Source organism: Scyliorhinus canicula, chromosome 3, assembly GCF_902713615.1.
Source record: "Scyliorhinus canicula chromosome 3, sScyCan1.1, whole genome shotgun sequence".
Classification (NCBI taxonomy): Eukaryota; Metazoa; Chordata; class Chondrichthyes; order Carcharhiniformes; family Scyliorhinidae; genus Scyliorhinus; species Scyliorhinus canicula.
In genome coordinates, this window is record NC_052148.1 from 32824095 (window position 1) to 32844544 (window position 20450).

Consider the following 20450-nt stretch of genomic DNA (forward strand, 5'->3'; position numbering starts at 1 on the left):
AGGATATTCATCCACACTGCAGTGTTACACATTGGCCTAGGTTTAGGCATCACAGCTCAACAGGCCACGTATTGTGCAGGTTATACTGGTCTGCTGTGCCCACTACTTTGGCTGTATTTACCTTCCAAAGATACGCTTTATGCATTCCGCACAGGAATGTTGCCTGTGGCACACATAACAGAAACTGGACCATTCACCGAATGGATGGTGCACAAGCTCTTCAAAGAGCTGTTGTTGCAGTTATGGGCTCCTAATGAACAAGATGCTTTGTCTGCTTGGATGCTACAACATGCAATCCTATCAGCATGTTTCGGTTTGAAGTCTGATGTGGTATCATTCTCAAAATTGGTTTATTGACAATTTTGCGGCATGGGTGCCTAATAATAATAATAATCGCTTATTGTCACAAGTAGGCTTCAATAAAGTTACTGTGAAAAGCCCCTAGTCGCCACATTCCGGCGCCTGTTCGGGGAGGCTGGAAAGGGATTGAACCCGCGCTGCTGGTCTTGTTCTACATTACAAGCCAGCTGTCTTAGCCCACTGTGCTAAACCAGCCCCTTAAGGTCACTGGCATTCATTGAGGGGTCAGGTTCTGAATTACTTGCTATCATGTTTGTTTTCAATATGCTGAGACCCATGGTTATAATTGTGAGGGTTTCAGCCACGTGAATGTAACTGAGTCCAGGTCCATGATTTTCTTTCTCTCGCTGGTAGGGCATGGGCAATCCCTTCAGTAATTGTGAAGTCAATATACAAGATTATTTTGGGAGAAGCTGTTGTCCAAAGATTTGCTGGTTAGGTGGATTGGTTAGGATCAATGCAGAGTTACAGGGTTGGGGCGGGGAGTGGGCCTAGGTAGGGTGCTCTTTTGTAGGGTTGCTGCAGACTCATTGGGCTGAATTGCTGCCTTTTGCACTGTAGGGATTCTTTAAATTTATTGTCACGTGTACCGAGGTACAGTGAAACCTATTGTTCTGCGTACAGTCCAGATCGTTCCATATATGAAAAACATAGGATATACGATAAATACACAACACATGGACATCGACATCGGGTAAAGCAGACGGAGTATAGTGTTACAAGAGTAGAGAAGATGCATAGAGCGATCAGTTCAGTCCATAACAGGGCCTCCATATTCAGGAGTCTAGTAATAGTGGGGAAGAAACTGATTTTGAATCTGTTGGTGCGTCTTCTCAGATTCTATGTGTATGTCACCAGCGACTGGCTGATTGCAATTGTGATATAGGAGCACCTTATGAGAATCTACTTTGCTCAAAGACCCATTTGGTGATGATCCCTTCCTGCATAGTCAGTCTAGGCTACAGGCCATGCCTCCGAGCTGTTCTGCCATTGACGGCCTCCTCATCCTCATCAATTTTGGAATTTTCCAAATGGAAGACTTCCTCATCTTCCATCTCCTCAACTTCCTCCTCGTCAGAGGTTAGAGCTCTGCCCATGGCATCATGGCCATCAATTTTGAGGCCCCTCTGCTGCACAACATTGTGCAGCATACAGCACACCACTACTATTCCTGACACCCCCACTGGAGCAGAGCTCCACCTACGTTACAGAGGCACCGAAAGCACATCTTTAAAGTGCATTTGCCTGCTCGATGGTATCTTGGTTACAACGTAGTTGCTGTTGAAGTTGCGCTCTGCATCTGTTGTATGTTCCTAAAGGAGTGATTATGCAAAATTTTAAGGGGTGGCCCTTGTCCCCTCGAAACCAACAACAGACCTGCATTGATGGTTGAAATAGCTGAAGGAGCTTTGAACTCCTTAGTTTGAAGGAGATGTGTCAGCTGCCAGGGATCCGTGCTCACATAGGAAGACCTTCTAGTGGTCACAAACCACCGTTACACGATTAAGTGGAAAGACTTCTGGTTGACAAAGGTGTTTGCATGTTGAGTTGAAACCTTTACTGCGACATAGGTGCAATAGGTAGCACCCAGCACTTGAGGGAAGCCTGCTAACTGGGCAAAAGGCTCTCTGTATCTGAGATATTAAATCTATTACAAAATTCATATGGTCGCCCCCACAAGCAAATAGGGCATTGGTTACACCCTTAATACAGCTGTATCTTACTGACTGAGTTAAACCAGACAGGACTTATGATGAGTCCTGGAAAGATCCTGAGGCATATAAGTTGAGAGTGACAGGTACCTTCACACCACTGGCAGGGCACGGGAGTCGATGGATTGCAGCTCAAGTTGCTGCTGGACATACACCGGTCACCACCTCACGGCTTAGCCTCAGTTACCTTTGACATCAGTTTCCTGTCGTATTGAGGATGTCCCAGATCTCTACACAGGATAGCATGTGGCTGTCCAGCCACTCCTCCTCCACCTTCCTAGTGTGCAGCCAATGGCCTCTTCCTCAACACTGTGCCCTTCCTCTGGCTGCTCAGGATTGCTGGCTTCTACGGCCTCTATGTGTGAGGTTATCATATGCATCTTCTATGTTCCTTCACATGCAGCGCCATGTGCCTTTCTCCAGCATAAAGTTCTTCCTGACACCTGGGCGTTTGAATCAGCAGGAGCAAAAATAATTGCCCTGCGAGACCAGGAGCCCACTCATTAGGTTAAAGGAAGACAATTGGAATTTGTTTCATTTCACTTCTGGGGCTATGAATAACATTGTCAAGAAAATTCCAGAGGTAACCTTTATCTCTCCAAAGAGGTGTCCTGACTACCTAAAAAAAATACGCCAAGTTCCCACCATCTCTTACCAGGTCTACTTTTTATACTTCAGGTTTTACTAGATTATTGGAGGTCAGAGGGGACAAGAACTTGGGACTCAGCATGGAACAGGTGGCTGTATTTTTGGACCAACTGGCGTTTATGAGGTTTGGGGCAATGGGAGACTGGTTCAGAGCACAAAGTGAAGTAGATTCTAGAGGTGCCAAGCTCATGACTAAAGTTTCAGCTGTGTGGGTTGGGGTGGGCTGACATCGGGGCGGAGATAGATAAGTTTGCAGAAATGAAAATAAACAATCATGGCCATTGTAATAACTTCACCAACACCAGTCTTCCAGCACTAAACACTTTTATTAAAGTAACAAAAAAGGCTGCCGCCGCAGTTTACAGCATTCTAGTCCAAGCCCATGGACCTATGGGATTTCATAGAATTCACAGTGCAGGAAGAGGCCATTTGACCCATCGCGTCTACATCGGCCTATACTGGCCCAGGTTCGAGCAGTGGGTTTTAAGCTGTCCCCCATGTCCTTCATGGCCATCATAACAGTAATGGATTGTACATTTAATATGAGGCTAGGCTTGGTTCAGCTTTGGATAGAACACCAACATTCCACATGTTCTTGTTGGGCCTGAGGGAATGGAGCAATGACAAGACAACAAGAGTAAAGGCACTCGGCTTCTTGACAAGTCAGTCCGAGGGCAGTTTGCCCCCTGTGAACCTGTTTTCATGTGACTGGTACAAATGAAAGAAGGAATATGCCACGGTAGAGATGCCAAATTTAAATGACGTTTTGGTGAAAGGAAGCAGGCTGCTTTTAAAATCAAACGCTAAATTGTCAACCGTGAATTATTTGAAGAAACTGTATTTGCACAGGTAAGAGCAAACTGTAGAAGAATACAAATCAGAATAATTACTTTGTTCAAACTATATTTGCTTTTAAATGGCTATGATTGCTTTTATTTTTGCAAACAACTGAACTGCGAACTACAACAGAGGCATTTGTGTCAACGATGTTGCAACTCGGATATCCAGTAAAGGTTCCAACTGTAGATCTGCTGCCAAAATGCAATGAGCGAGAACATTTCCCAGAGCAGAAAGCAAATTATTCTCCCCTCCTGACTGGTTAATTGAAATTATACTGTAAATTTAAAATTACTTCAACATTAATTTTTAATAAACAAGGTTGCTGGGGTCACATTGGTGCCTATTTACGGTAGTATTTCCATATGCATGCAGCAACAACTGATAATATCACAACTGACATTGATAATAATCCGTAATTCGACTGTGGCAAATCCCCTTTTGAGTTTACCAGCTGTCTAGCTTGTGACCTTTCCTCGGTGGTCAAAGGAACCTGCTCACTGGACAACGCATTAATGGAGCGATCCCCAATATCGTGCCCGTAAACAACTCCCAAGTTAGTTGCTTCTAATTTACGCTTATTGCCCTCTTCATTTTTATAATCAGGTTCCTGATAAATATGCCCTACATGTTCCTTAACATCCTCGTTGTATGGATCTGTGTTTTCTACCTCTGGGCTGGTGTCCCATTTACTGCAGCTCATTGCACAAGAGGACGATGAATCTCTCTTTGAAGTATTTCCTTCCAGGTTCGAATTATTATCTGATTCTGCCCCTGTAAACCTGTTTTCATGTGGCTGACTACAATCAAAATGAAGGTTCCGACCTCCATTCGGTTCCAGTTCACATCCAAGCTCAGCAGTGTGGTTTGACACATTTTTCTGAGAAGCAGCCACGTCACCAATCTTAGCTGCTACTTGCACGTCAGGGACCTGAAATGACCGAAGCTCTGAACTATTGTTCAGCTCATTTGCATTCTGGAAGCCTTGTTCCTCATGAACACGTGGCTCAGGAACCAGATAGCCTTCAAAAGAACAATCAGTATCAGAAGAAATGAGCAATTGATCACTTCCGGAAATTGAATCTGTGCCTTTATTTATTTGCACATTTTTCATGAATTCAACATCAGAGTCAGCCCAATTATCAACAGGCTGTGTTCTTGCAAGTGCAGGAACGCTTTGCGCAATTTCAGTGTGACTCATCTGAAAAGCCTTAGGCGTGCACTCAGTGTTCATGTTTTGGTTTGAAACGTCTTTCTGATCAGGGTCCACACCTTCATCTGCTCCACTTAATTTTTTCTCAGCATCAAAATTCAACTGTACATTCAATGGACTGTGAATGTCATAGAAGTTCATTTGCCGTTGATCATTCTGGTAACCACGTAGAGCTTGGATCTTCTGTTCTTTAATTGAGTTTTTGTCATTGAAATCACAAGAAGCATTAGCTCCCCTATTACTGCTGTCACCCAAACTCAAAGAGTTGTCCTCTTCAGGCGTATCTCTTCGACTAGGTTTGGTGAATAGCGGGGAACTGTCTGAATGATTGCTTCTTGAGTTAGCCACTGTGCTTTCACTGAGCTGTAAATCCTCACTTGTTACTGTACAGGGGCCTTCGGACAAACTAAAGGCTTCAGTTCCTGATTGCACGTTCTCAACAACACTTCGCAATATTTCTGGTTTGCCAATATCCTGAGAATCATCCTCGTTTGGCTGATACAGAGGTCTGTGTATGTGCACCTGTCTGTGCGTTGAAGGGACTTGTGTTATAGCTTGATTGTTTCTTGTTTCTCTCTTCGCTTGATCAGTATTGGGGGTGAATATTTTTTTAACTTCTCTTTTCTCGCCAGAGTTATTACGATCTGAATTTAAGGTCTGAATCTTTGGAGCTCGGGAAGAACCACTGGTCTGTGAATGATCAACGGGAACCATTTTCTCCTTTAAAAACAAAATGAAGTCAGCTTGGAGCTGGATGAATCAAGGTGATCATAAATTTCAGCAAATAAATACTGCAATAAAACACAAGTTATGTTAAATTATCTGCATTTAAAATGACAAAGCATCTGATGGCAAAAAAACAAAACAAAGCAATAAAGTCCAATCCATAATTGTGAACTTGTACACCAAGTATAGATTGTTGGACATTTCCAACTTATTTTGCACACATTTTTAATCTTAGCATCTCCCCACATTAAAAGTTTGTGGGAGTTGCTTCCACGAGATGTTCTTTTCTGTACCTGTTTTGACATTAAATTCTCTGTTTGAACTACGAACTATCTTCCCAGTTCAGCCTCCGTTCTGCTTATCAATTATAATTAATTTTTTTTTTAAAATATAAATTTAGAGCAGCCAATTATTTTTCTTTTCTAATTAAGCGTGGCCAATCCACCTAACCAGCACATCTTTGGATTGTGGGGGTGAAACCCACGCAGCCATGTGGAGAATGTGCAAACTCCACACGGACAGTGACTCAGGGCCGGGATTCAAACCCGTGTCCTCAGCACCGCAGTCCCAGTACTAACCACTGTGCCACATGCCGCCCCTCAATTATATTGAATTCTGATGGGTTAAGGTGATATACAGCTGTTTGGTCTGATCCAGATGACATGTAGAAGGTACTGTAATGTTTAGACATTTGGCGTAAGCTGCTGTGCAAAACTCCACAGAAAACTCATGAGCAAGTGGAAGTCTAATGAATAGCTGGTGCCATTCAAGCATTGTTCAGAGCAAAATTTGACCCATTGCTTGGCATTTGAGGTTTTGCTCATCTTGCACAAGTTTTTGATTTCGAAAACACATACACAAAACACCTGTTGCCAATAGTAGGCACGGAATTAATTTCTTAAGGGCTTTTAAAAATGTATGCAAAGTTTCTCAGAAAAAATAACATGGAACAAGAGAAAAAGCTATACGGCAAATTATAATTATTATCTTCAAAACTGTAGTAGTGCCAGATTCTGAATAATATTGTCCTTCAGGTCAGGCATCAATTATACAAAATTGTGACCACAAAGAACATTCTTCACTAATTAACTTCTTTGGGGTCACAATAGTGCGAGTAGTTGTGATCTAAAGAGGACAATAAGTTGTCTGCCAGATCACAAAGAATCAGATCTGGTTGAAGAAGGAAAGGAAATGGAAGACATGCAACAAAATCACGGGCTGATCTCGCAAAGAGCTAGTGGAGGACAAAAGGGGATACAATTTTTAAAGTTCACAAGCCAGATTTCCAGTATGCCGCCTCATTATTTAATGTGATGCACACACTTAGGAGACTCCGTTAGGTGTCTCCTGGTGATGTCTAGATTTTGGATGGCAGGTGGGGGCGGAGTTGGGGTGGGTAATGTTGAAATATCATCCAGCAACATCTGTATGCTTCATTTTAAGGATTAGTTTATGAAGAATCTCCACTATGGGCCCTTCACAAAGTTCCACAGACTGTAATCTCCAAAATCTGGCACAACAAATGCAAGTCAGATTTTATTCATTAGAAATTCAGCTACCTCAGCCTTAATCCTGTACGATCACATTTTGATCAGTATTTTCAACTTCCCACTGCATTGGTTTGGAACCCACTGTGATAGAGCTATCCCACCATTCCCAGTCCATCACTCGTGACACATAGCCCTGCACATTCAATTATCTTCTGAAAGTTTCTATTGAATCTGCAGTACATTGGAGGCCATAACAATGGACTGCATCACAAGTCTCATCACCCTTTCAGCCCTTCTTTTCTCAATTTTCTCCTTGCTCACTATTAAACCCTTCATGAGTGGAAACACATCAAATAAATCTAATCTTCGACTTCTCTGCTCTGACGAGAGCAATTCCAACTTCTATGTTCTCTCAAAGGCCCTCATCTTGTCCTATGAATTTTTTTATTCGTTCTTGGGATATGAGCATCGCAGGCTGGGCCAGCATTTGTTGCCCATCCCTAATGGCCCTTGAACTGAATGGCTTACTAGACCATCAGTTAAGAGTCAACCACGTTGCTGTGTGGATCTGGAGTCACATGTAGACCAGATCAGGTAAGGACGGCAGATTTCTATTGGTGATGATTCCACGGAGATCATTAGACTTTTCATTGCGGATTTTAATTGAATTCAAATTTCACCATCCGCCGTGGTGGGATTCGAACCCGGGACCCCAGAGCATTACCCTGGGTCTCTGGACTACTTGTTCAGTGACAATACCACTACACCACTGCCTCCCCATAACTGAGTCTCCATTACACTCTCTGAGGTTTAAACAGATGCACAATATGCTGCTGACATTCATACAACGTTTAAGGTCACGAATGGCACAATGATGACAATTTCTGTTAAATTTTAATATGGGTTTACAATTCACTTACCATAAAAGCTTTTTTGTATTCCCTGTCTAACAGGTCACTGGACTCCTGGTTGATTACTTTTTGACAGAGTAACTTACTACGCGTAGTGACTCAAATCCAGCTGTCCAAAAACCTGCAACGTCCAAAGACTGGACTTGTTTTTAAGCTACCATTCCTGAATTTTAATTATTAGATAAGTTTGGTTAGGTGTTGCGCTGGTGTGCTGGTACACCAACTAGTTATTGACTCAGGGTACCTGTCTTTTCTATACTCCTAGTGGCCCGAGCTTAACCCAGCCAGACCCAGCCAAAATCACTCAACCCAAATACCAGCAAGTTCTGAAATCTGGAATGGACTCAACCCCAAGATTGCCCATTTTGAGACACTATGGGCTGCATTTAATGGCCCCGTCACGGACTGGGAGGGGTTGGAATATGCGACAAGCGCCCAAAATGTGTACTGACTTCGACGGGAGTAGAAAATCCCACTGGCGGAGAATTCCACCCTATACACTAATGGAAAAGCAGAATACTGTGGATGCTTGGATCTGAAATAAAAGCAGAAAATGCTGGAAATAATCAGCATGTCAAGCAGCATCTGAGGAGAGACAATGTTTTGGGTCAATGACCTTGCATCAGAACTGGGAAAAGTTGGTGGGCAACACGGTGGGGCAGTGGGTTAGCCTTGTTGCCTCACAGCGCCGAGGTCCCAGGTTCGATCCCGGCTCTGGATCACTGTCCGTGTGGAGTTTGCACATTCTCCCCATGTTTGCGTGGGTTTCGCCCCCGCAACCCAAAGATGTGCAGGCTAGGTGGATTAGCCATGCTAGATGTAGCCATCTAACATGACCACCTGCAAAGGACCATAGGAATTATGGGCAACCCAGGACTCAGACAGATACAGAGCTTATGTGTATCTGAAACGCAGGTAACCAAGCCTGACCAAAACCCCCGCTCGTCTACATTTCAATGGCCCATTTTCCCAGGACAATAGAACTCCAATCAAGAAACTGGTACAGCCACAGACTGATTGGCGCCACTCCCTTTACTCAGAGAGCCCAACTGCCACGGTCAATGACCGCTAAGGACCCGCCCAGCTACCAAGGCACCCGCCCCTTTATTGGCCGGAATCGAAAACAGTGATCAGAGCCCTGTCAAACTATTGGGTCCAAGGTTACGGACCGCCCCAAAGAGCGCAAAATCCCTGAGGGATAAAAGAGGACACAGCCATGTGTTCTGTCTCTTTTGGATCTGGCCTGTGCCAGCCCAATTGCAGCGGGAACAGCCAGCCAGGTTCAAGTCCAACGATCGCTACCTGACAGATGAGCCCAGCAGAGGCAGAGCCACTTTCTTCGAACCAACCGAGTGAAATCCAGATAAAGGCCTTATCCATTTGCACAGTGCCGGTCGCCCTGAAGTTCAGTATAGGTTATTGTAGCTGATAGATGTAGTTTAACTCGTAGTAGATATTGTGTTTGCATGTCGACATAACTCTTGTGTATGTAAATAAACCATCTTTTGAACTAACTAACTGGTTGTGCGGTCATTTGATCGACATAAGGAAAGCTTGTGGTTCACCAACATTATTAATAGAGCAACATAAACTGCCCCTTAATTGGAAAAAATGAATTGGGCACTCTAAATTTTTTTAAAAAGAACTGGAAAAAGTTAGATATATTGGGCGTGATTCTCCGCTACCGCGCGGCATCGGGAAGGCCGCCGTGAACTCGGCCGAGTTTCACGATGGCGTTGGAGGCCGCTCCTCGCACCCTATTCATGCCCCCAGGGGGCTAGGAGCAGCGTGCCGTAAATCGAAGGTCCGGCGCGCCGAGAATGACGTGGCCGGCACGCCTAATGACGTCAGCCGCGCATGCGCAGGTTGGCCGGCTCCAACCCGCACATGCGCGGTTGCCGTCTTCCCCTCCGCTGCCCCGCAAGACGTGGCGGCTTGATCTTGCGGGGCGGCGGAGGGGAAAGAGTGTGTCCCTTGGAGACGCCGGCCCGACGATCGGTGGGCTCCGATCGCGGGCCAGTCCCCTCCCGAGCACGGCCGTGGTGCTCACTCCCCTCTCCGCCCCCCGCAAGCCACAAACGAGCTTTTGGCGCCATGTTCACGATGGCAGCGACCAGGTGTAGTTGCCGCCGGCGTGAACAGGTCGAGAACGTCAGGCCGCCCGCCGTAAAAAACAGCGAGCGCCAATTCTCGGGGGGGGGGGATCACGGGCGGTGCCAGGGCGGGCAGCGTGTCAGAAGAGCTAGTGCTACAAGGCCAAAGCAACAGGAGATTGGAACAAGAAAAGAAACAAATGAACAAAATATGTGCTGCTGTTGTAAAAGCAAAAATAAGAGGAAAGCTGAAATATCCAAAGAAAAGGAAACAAAATGGGGAACAGAGTTTAGGATCCTAAATTGTTGAGTCTATGTTGACACCTGAAGATTGAAAAATGCCGAGGCAAGAGATGAGGTGCTGTTCCTCAAGCTTACAAGAAGCTTCACTGGAATAGTGCAGCAGTGGAGGTGGTGGCGTAGTAGTCACTGGAATCGCAATCCTGAGACCCAGGGTAATGCTCTGGGATCCTTGATTCGAGTCCCACCACAGCTGGTGGTGAAATTTGAATTCAATAAAAATCTGGAATTAAAAGTCTAATGAAGACCAGGAAACCATTGCCAATGGTCGTTAAAACCGATCTGGTTCACTAATGTCCTTCAGGGAAGGAAATCTGCCGTCCTTACCTGGTCTGGCCTACATGTGACTCCAGACCCACACAGTGAGGCAATTGAGTCTTAAATTGCACCACCCCCCTCCCCCACTGAAATGGCCGGGCAAGCCACTCAGGTTAAGGGCAATTAGGGATGGTCACGAAATGCTGGCCCAGCCTGCGACGCCCATATCCCACGAACGCATAAAAAGCTCAAGGACAAATATTTCCAGCATCTTGCTATGGAGGGAGTGCAGCGAAGGTTAACCAGGGTGATTCCTGAAATGGTTTGACTGTCATATGAGGAGAAACTAAGTCAGTTAGGATTATGTTCATTGGAGTTTAGAAGAGTGAGAGTGAAATCTCACACAAACTTATAAAACTCTAACACGATTAGACAGGGTGGATTCAGAAAGAATGTCCCAATGGTGGTGGAGTCCAGAACTAGGGGTCACAGTTTGAGGATAAGGGGTAAACCTTTTAACAATAATTTTTATTATTGTCACAAGTAGGCTTACATTAACACTGCAATGAAGTTATTGTGAAAATCCCCTCGTACCACACTCCAATTCAGCTAACAGCTCGTCTTTCGGGACTTGTGGGCGGAAACTGGAGCACTCGGAGGAAACCCACAGGCACGGGGATAGCATGCAGACTTCACACAGACAGTGCGGGAATCGATCCTTGGACACTGGTACTGTGAAACAACAGTGCTAACCACTGTGCTACTGTGCCGCCTTTTAGGACTGAGGTGAGGAGAAATTTCATCACCCAGTGAGTGGTGAATCTGTGGAATTCACTACCACAGAACGTAGTTGAGGAAAAAACATTGTGTAATTTCAAGAAGGAGCGAGAACAAAGAATAAAGAGAACAAAGGAAAGTACAGCACAGGAACTGAAATCCACACTTCCGGGGTCCGTATCCCTCTATTCCCATCCTATTCATGTATTTGTCAAGATGCCCCTTCAACGTCACTATCGTCTCTGCTTCCACCACCTCCTCCGACAGCGGGTTCCAGGCACCCACTACCCTCTGTGTAAAAAAACTTGCCTCGTACATCTCCTCTAAACCTTGCCCCTCGCACTTTAAAGCTATGCCCCCTAGTAATTGACCCCTCTACCCTGGGAAAAAGTCTCTGACTATCCACTCTGTCCATGCCCCTCATAATTTTGTAGACCTCTATCATGTCGCCCCCTCAACCTCCTTTGTTCCAGTGAGAACAAATCAAGTTTATTCAACCTCTCCTCAGAGCTAATGCCCTCCACACCAGGCAACATCCTGGTAAATCTCTTCTGCACCCTCTCTAAAGCCTCCACATCCTTCTGATAGTGTGGCAACCAGAACTGAACACTATACTCCAAGTGTGGCCTAACTAAGGTTCTATACAGCTGCAACATGACTTGCCACTTTTTATACTCTATGCCCCGGCCAATAAAAGCAAACATGCCGTATGCCTTCTTGACTTCCTTCTCCACCTGTGTTTCCCCTTTCAGTGACCTGTGGACCTGTACACCTAGATCTGACTGTCAATACTCTTGAGGGTTCTACCATTCACTGTATATCCCCTACCTGTATTAGACCTTCCAAAATGCATTACCTCACATTTGTCCGGATTAAACTCCATCTGCTATCTCAACGCCCAAGTCTCCAAGTGATATAAATCCTGCTGTATCCTCTGATAGTCCTCATCGCTATCCGCAATTCCACCAACCTTTGTGTCGTCCGCAAACTTACTAATCAGACCAGTTACATTTTCCTCCAAATCATTTATATATATTACGAACAGCAAAGGTCCCAGCACTGATCCCTGTGGAACACCACTCGTCACAGCCCTCCAATCAGAAAAGCCCCCTTCCATTGCTACTCTCTGCCTTCTATGACCGAGCCACTTCTGTATCCATCTTGCCAGCTCACCTCTGATTCTGTGTGGATTCACCTTTTGTACCAGTCTGCCATGAGACACCTTGTCAAAGGCCTTACTGAAGTCCATATAGACAACATCCACTGCCCTACCTTCATCAATCATCTTTGTGACCTCCTCGAAAAACTCTATCAAGTTAGTGAGACATGACCTGCCTTTCACAAAACCTTGCTGCCTCTCGCTAATACGTCCATTTCTTTCCAAATGGGAGTAGATCCTGTCTCGAAGAATTCTCTCCAGTAATTTCCCTACCACTGACATAAGGCTCACCGGTCTGTAGTTCCCTGGATTATCCTTGCTACCCTTCTTAAACAAAGGAACAACATTGGCTATTCGCCAGTCCTCTGGGACATCACCTGAAGACAGTGAGGATCCAAAGATTTCTGCCAAGGCCTCAGCAATTTCCATTCTTGCCTCCTTTAGTATTCTGGGGTAGATCCCTGATGTACCATCAATTCGACTCAAGACACAATTAGGATCCGAACTGTGGCTTTAATCAGCTAGTTGTTAGCCCAGTGGTCGACTACAGAGAATGGCCGACCGGCGGGAACTCTGGCTACTTATACCCCACCTCGGAGGCGGGGCCTACTTGCCTCTCTACCAATTGGAGAGCAGTCACATGACTAGTCCCAACCAATCGGACGAGAGGCACATGACCAGCCAGAGCCAATGGTAAGCCAGTGCTCTGCACCAATGGCAGTGCCCATATCCATACCACCACAATCCCATCAGGCCCTGGGGACTTATCTACCGTAATATTTTTCAAGACGCTCTATATAGTTCTTGGGGCTAAAGGAATCAAGTGATATGGGGGGGAAGGCAGAATCAGAGTATTGAACTTGTTGATCGCAATGAATGGCAGAGCAGACTCGAAGGGCCAAATGGCCTCCTCCTGCTGCTATTTTCTATGTTTGTTTTGACTTTTCATCTGCAGTATTCTGCTTTTCGATTGGTGTCTAATTCACTTCCACTCCTCTTCCATGAATGCGTAGCTTGTGGGAGTCCTGTTCTTCTCTCTGATGGGATTTCTGTTTTGCTCTTTTACCCTGCTCATCTGCATTGTTTTCCATTTCCCTTCTCTTGTTTGATCAGATATCCAAGGAAAACCCTGTCTTACCGGCCATCTTTACTTACTCAGCACTTGTTTCCAGCTCTGACTTGTTCCGCATGGATTACGCCATGTTGCAGATCCACCTTTGATGACAGGCACCTCCTTGACATTCAACATTCTTAGAATTCTGTCCATCCCCTGATCCACACTCAGTGCTATGAGCTACTGTATATCCAATCATGACCTTTCTTTTCAACAGCACCAACCGCTCACTCTATCGCAAAGCTCCTGTATTCATGATAGCCTCTGGCCCTCCCCTCTCTCAGATATTTAACGATCTGTTCTTGACAAAGGACTCAGCTTTCTACCCTTATGCCCCTCTCTTTTTAATTACTTTAACTTAATGTATTAGTTGTGCCCGCAACAGTTCAATTGTAACACTTCATTTTTATTGTTCAACTTTGCTCAAATGGAACAAGCAAGCACAGTCAAATGAACCTTCAAGCAATTATTTACTTATTTTCAAACTTATAATGCTGTCAGTATATATAAATATTCATCTCGAAACAAATTTAAAAACCAAACGACATATGAATCTGTTTAAGAATTATATGTCACCTTCGGTTAACCCCATGGAAATCTGAATGAGGGCTGAATGATGGAGTCTCATATATCAATGAACGATTGGAGGGGTAAATTGCCACATTACCTGAACAGGTAGCTTGTCATCTTTGTTTTCTTCGCTATCCACCGACTTTCCTATTTCTTGAATTGGCATTTTAAACTCTATGGAAGCAGCCTGAGCGGTGAACTTAGAGGCAGTCGAAGACACAGAAGACAGTGCAGTTGATGTGCTTGAAGGGGCAACTGATAAAGCTAAGGGCTGCAGGTTGGGAGCAGGTACTGGGGAGGACACTACAGTTGGGTTCTGCATTACAGACGCGACTGCCGAGGAGTGTGCTGCAGGTATGTTTGCCGAGGATGGCACTACATGTGTACCAGCCAAGCGCTGCACTACCGGCGTGCCAGCTGAGGGCTGCACGGCAGGTGTGCCAGCCGAGGGCTGCACTGCAGGAGTGCCAACTGAGGACTCCACTGCAGGCGTGCCAACTGAGGGCTGAGATACAGGTGTGCCAGCCGAGGGCTGCACTGCAGGTGTGCCAGCCGAGGGCTGCACTGCAGGCGTGCCAACTGAGGACTCCACTGCAGGCGTGCCAACTGAGGACTCCACTGCAGGCGTGCCAACTGAGGGCTGGGATACAGGTGTGCCAGCTGAGGGCTGCACTGCAGGCGTGCCAACTGAGGGCTGGGATACAGGTGTGCCAGCTGAGGGCTGAGTCACAGGGGTGCCAGCTGAGGGCTGAGTTACAGGGATACCAGCTAGGGGCTGTACTACAGGCGTGCCAACTAAGGGCTGAGTTACAGGCATGCCAGCTGGGGGCTGGACTACAGGCATGCCAGCTGAGGGCTGAGCTAGAGGCATGCCAGCTGAGGGCTGCAGAACAGGCCAATTGGGTGAGGGATGGGTTGGCATGTTGCTTGCTGGAGAGGATCTTGAATTGTCAGCAATGGTGATTGAGTTTGAAGGGTTTTGTGGGAGTAAAACAGTGACTGGAGCACTTGGGGTAGGAACAGCAGGAACCAATGAAGAGTTGGCAGCAGCACGGTTAGGAGTGACATTCCCTGCAAAAAGACATTCAGGCGTTAAATAAGATTCTTTACGAAAAATGAGTCTATGTTCACATTACATTTTATACCAGCAACAATTTTGGTCTACTTAATGATCACAGTAAGTTGATATACAGATACAGCAAGTGATTAGAAAGGCAAATATAATGTTGTTTATTGCAAGGGGAACGGAATATAAAAGGAGAGAAGTATCAGCACAGATGTCAGCACCATAGTGAGACCACATCTGGCGGAGAGTACACAGTTTTAATCTCCTTATTTAAGAATAATTGCATTAGAAGTAGTTCAGTGAAAGTTCATTTGAATGATTCCTGGAATGAAATTCTTATCTTATAAGGAAAGGTTGGGCCTGTGTGCACTGCAGCTTAGAAGAATGAGAGGTGACTTTATTGAGACAGATGCGACGTTGAGGGGATTTGGCAGGGTGGATGCTGGGAAGATGTTTCCACTTATGGATGAGACTGGAACTAGAGGATATGGTTTAAAAATAAGGGACGGGATTCTCCGAGCTTCCGCGCTGAAATCGTGATCGGGAATGGGCGTTGACGCAAAATCCAGCGCGACGCCGCTCCCGCGATTCTCCGGAGAATCGGCATGATTAGCTCCCGCGCGGTCCACGCAGCACGGGTAGGGGGCCATTGACAGAGGCCTCTGCGGAAATTCTCCGACGCAAACTGGCCGAGTTCCCAACGCCGTGGTTCTAACCAGGTTTTGCCTGTCGGGAACGGGCAGTGACGGCTGAGGAGTCAATCCACAGCCATCCTGGTTGGGGGGGGGGGTTAACGGACGGTCAGGCTAACGATGGGAGGCCACCGATCCGCAGGCGCGCGCAACCTCGGGGCACCTATATTTCCGGGGCTGGTCCGCGGTGTGAGTCTGCCATGCGCACAGATAGGCTGCCGCTGTGCACATGCGCGGACTCCCCACCGGAAGTGCAGGGCCCCATATCGGCAGGCAGAGCTGCGAGGAGTACTTCGGGGCCCTGCTAGCCCCCTGTAGGTAGGAGAATCACTCTGGACCTTCTTCAGGAAAGTCCAGAGTGAAACGTCCGCGTTTTGATGTTGGAGTGGGAACATTATTGGAGAATCCCGCCCCAGAGGTCTCCCATTAGGGCAGAGACAAGGGCCAGGATTCTCCGACCCGCGCCCGGGTCAGAGAATCCCCAGGAGGCGCGAGGATCGCGCCCCGACTTCCCCATTCTCTGGCGCCAATTCTCAGGCGCCCGTGGGATTCCTGCTGCGCCGGCAATGGCCCCCCCTGGCGATTCTCCGGACCCTGATGGGCCGAGTAGCCGACGGGTTTGGCCGTGTCTTGCTGGCGTGGGTTACTCAGGTCCCACCGTGTGGGACCTGGAAGGCGAGTGTGCGGGGGCTGTCCTGGAGGGAGGGCGGGGGGAACCAACCCCGGGGAGGGGGGCCTATGGTGGCCTGGCCCGCGATCGGAGCCTTTACTTCACGCCGGACCCCTGTTGGGCTCCGACATATTGCCCAGGGGCCAGCGCGGAGAAGGGAACCGCCGCGCATGCACGGAAATACATCAGCCGTAACGCGCATGTGCAGAATTATACCGGCCATTCCGCGCTGGCTGGAGCTGCGGGACCCTCCGCCGCCAACCTAGCCCCCTGGGAAGGGGAGAATTCTTTATTTTTGGGAACCGTTGACGCCGGAGTAGTTGGCACCGGTTTTCACGCTGGAGTGGGGACATAACCCCATTATTGGAGAATCCCTCCCAAGGAGTATTCAATTTTCTTCCAGGGGGCTGTTATCCTGTGGAATTCGCATCCTCAGTGAGCACTGGAGATGGGGGTCATTATTCAGAATATATTCAACACAGAATAAAATTGATTTTTGATTGACAAGGGAGTCAAACGTTCTGGGCTGCATTCAGGAAAGTGGAGATAAGGCCAGACTCAGATCAGCCACAATTTTATCAAATGGCAGAGCTGGTATGGGGGGCCAAATGATCTGCTTCTGCTCTTAATTCATATCATCAGAACATCAATTAACATGTGAAGCACTGAATGGAATGAAAGTGGTGACAGAATTAATATTTTATCCTTTAACAATTCAAACAACTGTGTTTTCTGTCATCTCATTACTTTGATCAATGGCTCAGTTACCAAAAAGATGTGCAGGCCAGGTGGATTGGCCACGCTAAATTGCCCCATAAAAGGAAAAAATTAATTGGGTATTCTAAATTTTTTTTAAAGTGTTACGAGTGACAAAGGTAGAATAGCAAAATGTGTGAATAGGAGAACAGTGGTCAGTGTGAGCAACACTAGGCAACAAGGGAAGGTGGTCATATGGAGGAGGGGGTGGGTGTGTGGGGCCAAACCTGGGGAACCAAAAAACAGGAAACAAATAGGTCAAGATAGAACATAGAACAGTACAGCACAGAACAGGCCCTTCGGCCCTCGATGTTGTGCCGAACAATGATCACCCTACTTTAAACCCACGTAACCCGTATACCCGTAACCCAACAATCCCCCTTAACCTTAACATTAACCTTACACTACGGGCAATTTAGCATGGCCAATCCACCTAACCCGCACATCTTTGGACTGTGGGAGGAAACCGGAGCACCCGGAGGAAACCCACGCACACACAGGGAGGACGTGCAGACTCCACACAGACAGTGACCCAGCCGGGAATCGAACCTGGGACCCTGGAGCTGTGAAGCATTGATGCTAACCACCATGCTACCGTGAGGCCCCAAGATGCAGGAGAAAGTTCACAGTTTAAAGTTGTTGAACTCAATGCTCTAATCGGAGGTTGAGGTGCTGTTCCTCCAGTTTGCGTTGGGAATCACTGGAGCTTTGCAGCAGGCCGAGGGTGGACATATGGGCAAGAGAGCAGGACGGTGAGTTGAAATGGCAATCGACCAGAAGGTTGGGATCACGCTTGCGGACGGAGTGAAGGTGATCTGCAAAACCGTGACCCAGTCTGCGTTTAGTCTCCTCAATGTAGAGGAGACCACATTGGGAGCAGCGAATACAGTAAACCAAATAGGAGGAGGTGCAAGTGAAACGCTCCTTAACCTGAGTCTTTGGGCCCTTGGGTGGTGAGGAGGGAGGAGGTAAAGTGGCAGGTGTTGCACCTTCTGTGATTGCATGGGAAAGTGCCTTGAAAAGGGGATGAGGGGTTGAGGGTGATGGAGGAGTGGACCAGGGTGTAGCGGAGGGAGTGGTGCCTGCGGAAAGCTGAGGGGAAGGCAGGGTTGAGGGGGAGATGTGTTTGGTGGTTGCATCATGCTGGAGTTGGCAGAAATGGCAGAGGATGATTACTTGAATGTGGAGGCTGATGGGGTGAAAAGTGAGACAAGGGGACCTTGTTCTGGGAGTGAGGGGAAGGGGTGACGGCAGAGGTGCAGGAGATGGGTCAGACACGGTTGACTGCCCTGTCAACCACAGTTGGGGTGGGAGGGTGATTCCTCGGTTGGGGAAAAAGGCAGACATGAAAGAAACGCTGATCTCCAAGGTGGCATCATTGAGACAGTTGCAACATAGGCGGGAAAACTGGGAGAATGGGATGGAGTCCTGACAGGCAGTGGGGTGTGAGAGGTTGTAACCAAAGTAGCTGTGGAAGTCGGTGGACTTGTAATGGATGTTGGTGGGCAGTCTATCACCAGAAATGGAGACACAGAGGTCAAGAAGGGACGGGAAGTGTCGGAGATGGACCATGCGAAGGTGAGAGAGGGGTGGAAACTGGAAGCAAAAATCGATAAAACTTTCCAGGTCAGGATGAGGGCATGAAGCGGCACTATCGTTGATGTGACAGAGAAAGAGTAAGACAGGAACAAGAAATGTTCCACATATCCCACAAAAAGACAGGCATAACCAGGGCCTATGCGAATACGCAGAGCCACACCTTTTATTTACAAGAATTGAGACAAGTTAAAGGAGAAATTGTTGAGTGAGAGAACAAATTCAGCCAGGTAGAGGAAAGTCGTGATGGACGGGGATTGTTTGGGCCTTTGCTCAAGGAAGAAGCGGATTGCCCAGGCATAATTCACTTCCCTGACTTTCCAGCCATGAAGGAGATAGGAAAAGAGCATCTCAATAGGGAAGGAAGACAGGAACGGAAAACAAAAGAAAAGAACAAGAAGAAAACAGACAACTGGTGCAAAAGATGCAGGACAACGCACAGGGAGAGAGAGGTCAGGATTTATTGAGGGCGACGGGGATCTTGCCCACCGTTTAGAGAACCATAGGGACTCAATTCACTTCTGCCACTTGCATTAATTGCCCTCTTGAAGGCTTCAATTGGAGGTGCAGCAAGAAGAATTTTCACAGACTGAATTGGAGTAGAGGCAGGGTTCCAACCCCCTACCCCCCAACCTGACTAAATGCCACCCTGTCCACTAAACCCGTCACAGAGATGGGCACAAGATTCCATCCCAACATTTTTCCCAACTCATGTTTTCACTTTGGGTCCATCTGCGGTAAATCTGCAGTCCAAATGGAGAGTAAAACCCCCACAAAATTGCTGTTCGCAGATAAATGCAGACGGTCAAGGGAACCAACGTTGACAAAGACTCTCTTTGGAAAATCTCAGCAGGTTTGGCAGCATCTGCAGGGAGAGAAAAGAGCTAACGTTTCGAGTCCAGATGACCCTTTGTCAAAGCTAACAGATAGAGTGGGCACGATTCTCCGACCCTCATGCCGGGTGGGAGAATCGCGGGAGTGCCGGGCGATTCCCGCCACGCCGCCCTGGCACTCGCACACGATTCTCGCAAAACGGCATGCCGCGTTTCACAACAGGCTGCTCAGAGAATCGCCGCTCGCCGTTTCTAACGGTGAAGCGGCGATTCTTCGGCCCAGATGGGCCGAGCGGCCAGCCCAATCCGACCGGTTCACACCGGCGCCAACCACACCTGGTCGCTGCCGGCGTGAACAGTGTGCGAACGCTGCGTGTGCGGCCTGTGGGGGGGGGGGGGGGGGGGGGGAGGGAGGATCGAGCACCAGGGGGGTGCTCGGTGGGGGGTATGGCCCGCGATCAGTGCCCACCGAACGGCGGGCCGGCGTCTCTAAAAGACGCACTCTTTTTCCTCTGCCCCGTCCCGCAAGATCACTCCGGCCCGTGGGGAGGACGGCAACCTGCGCATGCATGGGTGACGTCATTTAAGCGCCGCCGGCCGCGTCATTTACGCGGCGCCGCTTTGGTGCAGCGCCAAGGCCCGGCGCGCAAAATTGATGCGGCACCGCTC

The 20450-nt window shown here is 47.6% G+C and overlaps 1 protein-coding gene across 4 annotated transcripts in view; it reads right to left on the minus strand.

The window, feature by feature from the left end:
* Positions 1 to 3027: 3027 nt before the first annotated feature.
* LOC119963886 (flocculation protein FLO11-like) overlaps positions 3028 to 20450 on the minus strand; it is a 42500-nt gene continuing 25077 nt past the window's right edge. For 3 of the 4 annotated variants that reach the window (XM_038793250.1, XM_038793249.1, XM_038793252.1), the window contains 2 exons: positions 14266 to 15239; positions 3028 to 5490 (listed from right to left, as the gene is read on the minus strand). In XM_038793250.1, coding sequence (XP_038649178.1) covers positions 3901 to 5490; positions 14266 to 15239 — 2564 coding nt within the window. In that variant the 3' untranslated portion in view covers positions 3028 to 3900. The remainder of the gene's footprint in view (positions 5491 to 14265; positions 15240 to 20450) is intronic. The other variant, XM_038793251.1, reaches the window with a different exon arrangement.